The sequence below is a fragment of the Sitodiplosis mosellana genome, unplaced genomic scaffold (genome assembly GCF_009176505.1).
Source record: "Sitodiplosis mosellana isolate CC-2019 unplaced genomic scaffold, AAFC_SMos_1.0 Smas_scaffold_54, whole genome shotgun sequence".
Taxonomy (NCBI): domain Eukaryota; kingdom Metazoa; phylum Arthropoda; class Insecta; order Diptera; family Cecidomyiidae; genus Sitodiplosis; species Sitodiplosis mosellana.
The window spans coordinates 458,477-466,560 of record NW_022595296.1 but is presented as its reverse complement, the minus strand read 5'-3'; the positions used below and the strand labels follow the sequence as shown (position 1 = coordinate 466,560).

Sequence of the window (8,084 nt, the reverse complement as noted above, 5' to 3'; positions counted from 1 at the left end):
CCATACAAACAAAGTTTGCGGAAAAGTAACAAAAATCTGTTAATGTATATAATGTACATTTACCAAAATAAATATTGATTTTTGTTTCGACTCACATTCATTTTTTATTTTTCTTCTTTTTGATCGGCTCTTCATCCAACTCCTCATCCGATGACACTACCTTATTTTTCTTCTTCTTGATTGGTTTTTACTTCGCCTCGGACTTTATATACATATTGTGTATATACCGATTCGGATCTTGTGAACATTCTTCTTCACAATCATCATCATCATCATCTAACCTTTGAGATTCACTTACAATTTTGATGTAAACAAAGTGCATCCAATTTTTGATTTGAACCTGATGGACCATATGGTTCATATGTGCATTTAGCTGCTCTTGGAAAGATTAATTCACTGTGAAACATCCAAATTATTGGATCACCGGTCAATAGAGCTAAAATTGCCCGAGAGTACCGGTTCCAAAATCCAGTTATGATCACATTCAACATCACAATATTGAGGAGCTGAGATTTAAAAAAAAAAACATTTGTTTGATACAAAAAATAACATTTGTAAAGATTTTAATAGGCTGAATACTCACAATTAAAACACTGCAAAACATGTTGAGTGTAATAAAATATCGTACATACTTCGTATGCAAACGATCAACATATTTACTGCTAAAATACAACATAATACGGCTCTTCTGGTCATTCCATTTTTCATGTTTGAATGTTGCATCTATTTGATGTAAAAATTGTTTTTTTTAAACATTGTTCAATAAAATTTTATCGAAAATTCTATCTTACCAAACTCATTGCATATCTTATGCATTAATAATCCTTCAAATCTTGTCTATAAATATGCTGGTGTATGCAATACACATGTTTGTAAAATAAACAGCAGAGAAATCCATTGGTAATATCGTTGATACACTTTATTCTCTTCCGTTGGATTGAAACAATTGTTTGTTTGGTTTTTACAGGTGTATGTTCCAACAGACCAGCAAAAATTGTCCATTATTGCCTTACGACCATTTCCACCCATATCAGTATAGCAATCGATTGATGTACGTAGTACATCTATTGTTGTCAACAACATTGTGAAAAACAGGAATAGAACCGGTGTGAATTTTGTATTTAATATAAAATAAAAATCAGATGTGGTTAAGCGTTCAACTTTCACTAAATTTAAAATCGATACAATTGATTTATATTTTTTCTTTTTTAGTACCGAATTTTAGAAAGATCTATAAATTAACCAATTGTACCACACGAGATCGCACGTTTTCCATAGACTTCCCGAATACTACATTATTCATCAATTTGTACAATTCTTTTTCAAAGTCATTCGTTGCCTTTGTGCGCATATCACTTTTCATCATAATATAGGGTCTTAACCACGTACTTTGTTCGAATTGCAATGTCCTGTGAGATTTTCTTAAAATTAAACCATGTTGTAATGCTAATTTTAACATTCGGTAATGAATTACATAGTTTTTCTTATCAGATAGCGTCAACAAAAGCTTTTTCAAATTATTTTTTCCATTTGGTGGTTGTTTGGTTTCGGCGAAGAATGGGTAATCATTGTGCAGATCATGATGGCTTTCCAGATAGTCCAAGTCAACTTCGAATATGTAGCCAATTTCGGCATCGTCACTGATATTTGAGATTTGTTCAGTATCAAACACACGTTCACACCACTTGAAGTCCCGAATTGGCAGATGCTGCATCATTGAATATCCGTAGAGGTTGTTGCAGTCTACATACATGATATAGTTTGTTTTTTTCCTTTTCATCAAATGTTTACATATATTTGTTATTCGCCTTTGAGTATCTCTTGCTACACTGGCTGATCCCGCCTCGTATTCCTATCGATTTGAAGAGCAAAATTGAGTTAAAATATGTAGTATGGTTATTCCCTTAGCATTTTATTACCTCTTTCAATGAACATCAACTTATCGACACTCGTTAGAAGCTCCAGCTCAACTTTTGTGAAGAGCAACATAGCGTAACGTAGCTCATCATTGGTGCTGTTGTTGGAGGATGGGTGTTGGTTGTACGGATGATACCTATTTCCGTGACGGCATAAATCTATCAAACCCTTTATATTGCGATGAACTTTCGCTAGGCCTTCGAAACGGTTTGCAGCGTTTTCAACTAAAATTGGAAAGGAAAATAAAATAAAATAAGAAAATATTAGTTGATTTTATTTTTTCAATATCAATTTACTCATTAACTAAGTTTGAGTTTGGAGACAATGCATAATACAATCGGACAAATTTGTCATCGATTTTTTTAAATAAGTCCATTTTTTCATTGATTCGGTCATTCAATTAGTAGGGGTTTTTAATTGTATAATTTATTTGTAGGGTGCATGTCATTGCGTGTGCTGTTTATTCGATTGATATGTGGATGGATTGGGTACATTTAGATTGTACTGTGTAACAATTGCTCACTCAATCAATAATTTCCTTTGGTCTTTTTTTTTATCGTGGATCCAATTAATTTTTGACTGTGGGTGAATATATGATTGCGTTGTATTTCCATGTGCATTTTTTTTGACTGATATTCAATAAACTCCTCGCTATTTGAATTAGATTTTTGGAATACGATAATTGGATAAAATGAGTAAATTTTTTATTGCCACATTCCATACCTTTTTGATTTTTATAGGTATATATATATAACCCCTTTTTAATTGCCGCTGATTAACTGTTATAGATTATACCCCAAATTTCCTTTGATCTTTTTTATCGTCAATATGTGATTGGGGTATATTTCCCTCCCTATGCATTATTTGTGATTAAGTTAAAGTCGAGTTTTTTTTATTTTTGAGGGTGCATTTTTAAATTCCATTAATTGTTGTTAATTGACTGTTATACATAACGACTCATACTATTAGGGCTGTATTACCTGGTTGCTATAGACAATGACCGTTGCTATGGATACTGATTGGCCAGTTTAAATTGAGGTCAAAGTTCAAATGAGGTCAAAGTGAAATAAACTCAATCGAGTGAGAACAAAGTCAATCTTGGTAAATGTCATTGTATCATACAATTTGTATGTAGGGTTTCAATCGGCAACTGATTGAAATGTTCAGTGTACAGCTGCTTTTCATTTGAAAATATATCAATGCACTTTGCACCAAGTCTTTTATAATCCACCGAGAATATGTGCTGCTCTCATTTTTAGTAGTAACAGTAAAAACTGGTTAACTAGTCAATAGTTACCGATGAATTTTTGAAAACAGCTTTGCGAGATAATCGCTGGCCGAGGTATTTCATATAAATGAGCAACATAAAAAGGGCATCACTTTAATAATTTCATTCTATGAGGTGACAGATATTGAAAACTTCATGCGTAAATGCACTTTAATGTGTGCAAAAATATATTAATAATATTCACACAATTGTTCAATGCCCAGCTAGCACAATTTTACTTATCCAATTCTAGAACGGAATAAGCTATTCTTATCGTATTCTATAAGAACTCTATAAGAACAGGATAAGGCATAAAGGGCCCGATTTTTATTCCGATATGTACGCGTAGGATCTTCTTATTGAACAATATAAGAACACTATAAGTATAATTTAAGGCTCCACTAAGAACATCAGCAACCGCCGGAAAAGAATGAAAAATATTTTGAGAATATTTTAAGAACATTAAAAATGAAAAGCCTTAGAGAATATATTAAGAACAAGTACAGAATATAGGCCTCTATTCTTTGCGTATTCTTATATTTGAATACAGTAAGAACATTACAGATACACTAAGAATTAAATTCGAATAAGGTTTAAGCTAAGAAGACGGTAGGAATAGTTATGCTAGCTGGGTTATCGCTTCAATATCATCTCATATCGCACGACGTTTTCCATCCAACCAATTAATTTAGCCACAGTTGTGGAATAGAATCAACCACATATTTTTTCATGTCTTTGGTACATTTGGGTATCAAACATTTGAAATTTGTCCCGTCGTTATCGTGGGGTTGAAAAAACAACAACTGCGCGACGAAATGCCGGAAGAAAAAAATGTTCTGAATTGAACAATGAAGAAAAAGACATTTTGCTTGAAATCTTATTGTAGCAGTCAAGGTTGACTAGTTGATAGTTGCCTTTGACTATGAAAAACAGCGAGATAATCGCCGTGTTGATTCGAATAAGTCGATAAATTCATGATAATAATGAAGCGTATAGTATTTCCGTTTCAATTTATTGGTTTAAATTACGTAACGAATGATATTATTGATTGAATGGGTTAAATTAACTCGTTATTTTAATATCTGGAAAGTTCGATTATTTCACGTATGTTTGGATGTAAGCCCTGGTGGGTAAGCGTTAACGTTTCCAGTAAACTAAATTACGTCCAATCTGAAACTACGTATATATCGTCGTTGAAAAATGTAGGTGCACTAAGAATTTTTAAATAAAGATTTAAAAAAAAAATCAAAATTTATTAAAAGTAGATGAGTTAAGTAAAAATTTAGTAAAAATTATAGATAAGTAAAATGTATTAAAAGTAAAAGATAAGTCACCAATGTCAGCTGCAGTTCATTCAGTTCATGCTGTAGAAAAATACTATCAATCAATTTTCCAATGAGCCGAAACCAAATCCATGGAAACATTTGAAGAAAGTTGCCAATTCAACTGAAATCATCCGAAAAATCCGGCACCAAAGAGCATTGCTAATCGAAATAAGTATGTTCCTCATCAAAATATACGAACCCATTGCGCTATTGGCAATATATACCATCGGTGAACGCGAGGCTCAGAAGAAGACCGCGCTAGTCAAATGCCAAACATTCATCAAATATCCGTTGAATCTACGACGAAAGACGAAAAAGCAAGAAGAAAATGAAACTGATTCTTTGGCCTGGACGACAATATCAATTCGGTAAGGAAACAATCAATTGCCATTGCATGATAATTTTTATCATTTGAATGATTTAGACCATGGTCCAAGATTTCGTAATATATTCTAAATGAATTTAATTTTTCGTTTACAGATCACATTTCCTTCATCGTGCTCACTCGAGTGGTGGAACGACTCAGGTGTGGATCAAAAGTCAAATACGTTTCATTGCATTTTCATCGGTAGAGGCATATTGGGCGAACAGCCAAGCTTAGCAGCCATGGTTTTGGAATAAATTGAGCTCAGGTAAATAACAATTTCTTTCCATTTTCTTCATTCAATTTCGATTTTCATTTTTGATACGGACGTTTTTATGCTATAAGTGATTCCTTTAAAAAAAGCAAATATTTTTACGTACAACATGGGCAATCGATTAATTTCAATCAATTTTTCTTCAATTTTAGACTCACCAATAACCAAGAGAGGAATAAGAGTAATCGTCGACCACAATTCACCGTATCAATTAGAAAAAGAAAGGTGAATGCACTTCAAAATGCTTGGCCACTGATCTTTGCTTCCTCTTCGAACAAGGTTTTGCTTCTTTCAATGAGCATTTGTATCAAACTACTCGGATCGATCATGGAAGAGCTAGCAATTTAACAGCTTGGCATATCTCTTGATGATCCAATGTGAAAAAAAACTTCTGCATATCAATTTAATTTCTGTTTGAAATCAACAAAAAAGACGATTTTCATCAACTACACCATTAGATGGAAATATTGACTACCTTAGGGACATTTGTGGCCTTATTTACATAGCCTTATCATACTTTACATAATATGTTTATTTTGATTGGATCTTCGTAAGTATTGGTATTCAAATTTCAATAAATTTCAAACAAATATGAACAAACTCAATCAAATTTGCCGGATTAGTCACCATAGTCGAAGAATTTGTACAAGGGAACAACAGTAAATTTATCTAATTTTGGCAGCAATATCATTTAGGGCAATTTGAGTAAGAAAAACGATAATAATGACCTAATTTGTTATGTTGATAAATTTTGTAATGAGTAGATTTAAGAATTGATTCTCAGACGGTTAGAGAATAGTACCTACTATCAACTTGTATCTTTGGGTTGAAAAATAAAATCGTTGAACTTAAAGTATGATTCGGATTTCAAATTTTTCGTTTAGATTTTCAGGTCTTCGATGTGTATGTGTATGTGTACACAACATCAAAAAGGATCTCAACTATTAAATTCTGAACAATTGGTGTTCATTGTACCTACAGCCGAAATGCGTAAGTAAATTGAACAGAAGTGAGGAGCCCCATGTTGTCCGATTTTTGTTTCTTGATTGCTAATGATATTTATCGTGGAATGAAATAAAATGAGTTATTTTATTCCACCATATTTAACCCACGGTCACCGCACCAATGAACCAAAGCAATACTAACGAGTTTATTCTTAAAACGTGCCATTTATTTATAGCTTTGTCTATTCCCACCTATCTATTTATAACTTCAGACTCGAACGAATTCCTTAGAAACGCAACATAAATCTCCGTTAAAATATGAACCGATTTTATTATGACCGGTACAAATGATAATGCGAAACTATATGGCAATTCAGTGAATTCTAGCATTATTAGGTAGGTAAATCAGAACTTATGCTCAATTAAAAAGCAATGAAGCCGATTTTTATCTTTATTTTTTACGATGTCGATGTTCATGATTTGATGAAATTGTGTTTGATAGAATTGAACAAAAATGCAAAGATACTTACATTTGGTAGCAGTAAAAATGGTTCTGAATGGTGTTGAACATTTATTTGTGAATACTCACAGTGTGAGAGTGAATCATTGTACATGTTTCATTGAAAGTAGAATAACAAAAACAATGGACCTGGCAAACACCAACGACGATGAAGGCACCCGAACGCAAACTGTATGCGTCGTCGATATGCTCGGATATATCCGTGCCTTACGAAATGCTGAGATGCTTAGCAATCTTAAAACACATGTTTGATTTTACATTCAACACTCATTCGAAGCTTCTTTCGTAATATTCATTTTAATAATTCCAGAGATCAAAACAATGACGGAATTGTCTCATCTGTGACAATTTAAAATGTTCAAGGATTAAAAACAATAAAATATACCAAAGCCATTTACATATTTTTATAGAAAAAAATATTTTATTGACTTCCTTTCAAAACTTAATCATATTGCTCACCCCGCTAATATGGAAAAAATATTTTCGTTGCTTCGTTTGACGTGGACAAAATTCCTCAACTCTGAACTTTTCTTAGAAAAGATATGGGTATGAGTATGGTGTGGCGAATGGAGGTAGGGCTGATCTGGCCACAAATGGAGCAGGTGCAATGTAAGGCGATGGTCCTACCAAAGGAGCAGCACGAGCTATAAGAGGTGTGGGCGCCAATGGAGCAAGTGAGTTAATATAAGGAGCTGGTGCAACTAGTGGACCTGCACGGGCAACGAAAGGAGATGGAGCAGGTGCAATCAATGGAGCTGCTGCTGGTGCTACAAGGGGAGCTGGCGCCAACCGTGCAATATAAGGTGCTGGAGCTGCGGCCACCAATGGTGTAGCGGCGACCGATGCGGCTGTGAGTGGAGTGGTAACGGCGTGATTCACAGTGTGTGCGTTGTACGATGAAGCGTATGGTACGACTACACTGCCGAAAGTGGTTGAGAAGCACATAGCCAACACGATGAAGATCTAAAAATGATCGAAATTAATTTAATCCATTTATTAGTTCACTTGAATCACTTTTAACTTGTCCAAATACTCACAATGCTTGTTGATGCCATTTTTGATAGACAAATAACTGTTTTCCGATATTAACGAATGAAACACTAAACACGATTTGATGTTGAATGACCAGCAACACGGCGTTTTTATACTCAAAAGACGCGGTTCAATTCGAAATTAACAAAATAAACACGATGTGTAATGAATGTAATAGTGAAGCGTCGTCGAAGCGCGTGCAGAATATATAATCATTTGCATCAATTTCACAGTTTTATTGCCGATATACCCAAAAGCATAAGCAGTTGTAATGAATTTTACTATCACTTCAGCCTTGAAGCGTAGAATAATTTATTATGTTGTTCAAGAAATCAGGTGTTAGTTATGTTCAAATGTTCAAATGTTGATCCAATTAAAATAAACATGCAAAGCAATTTAATTGATTTAAGTGTCGACAATGTCTGTCTGAATTCACCTAAT

At 33.7% G+C, this 8,084-nt stretch overlaps 2 protein-coding genes and 1 long non-coding RNA gene across 3 annotated transcripts; 1 reads left to right on the top strand and 2 right to left on the bottom strand.

Annotated features, from left to right (window-relative positions):
- Positions 1–1,029, bottom strand: LOC129570368 (innexin inx4-like). The gene is made up of 3 exons (XM_055449943.1): positions 843–1,029; positions 633–723; positions 1–558 (listed from the first exon to the last, which is right to left on the bottom strand). Exons 1-3 carry the CDS (start codon positions 1,027–1,029, stop codon positions 291–293), a joined length of 546 nt encoding a protein of 181 aa, XP_055305918.1. The 3' UTR covers positions 1–290.
- Positions 1,030–3,442: 2,413 nt separating this feature from the next.
- LOC129570350 (uncharacterized) lies at positions 3,443–6,003 on the top strand. The gene is made up of 3 exons (XR_008688109.1): positions 3,443–4,877; positions 4,990–5,141; positions 5,300–6,003. It is a non-coding gene; the product is annotated as an uncharacterized LOC129570350 (long non-coding RNA).
- A 1,139-nt stretch (positions 6,004–7,142) lies between these two features.
- Positions 7,143–7,666, bottom strand: LOC129570367 (nematocyst expressed protein 3-like). The gene is made up of 2 exons (XM_055449941.1): positions 7,649–7,666; positions 7,143–7,574 (listed from the first exon to the last, which is right to left on the bottom strand). The coding sequence occupies exons 1-2, from the start codon at positions 7,664–7,666 to the stop codon at positions 7,143–7,145; spliced, it is 450 nt and encodes a 149-aa protein (XP_055305916.1).
- Positions 7,667–8,084: the final 418 nt, after the last annotated feature.

Excerpts from the sequence above, each read along its gene's own strand:
- LOC129570368 (XM_055449943.1), bottom strand. The coding sequence starts at position 1,029 with ATGGGTGGAAATGGTCGTAAGGCAATAATGGACAATTTTTGCTGGTCT. Across the intron at positions 724-842 it reads ATTGCATACACCAGCATATT|ATGCAACATTCAAACATGAA; the intron begins TATAGACAAGAT and ends TACATCAAATAG. Across the intron at positions 559-632 it reads GTTGATCGTTTGCATACGAA|TTACAAATGTTATTTTTTGT; the intron begins GTATGTACGATA and ends CTATTAAAATCT.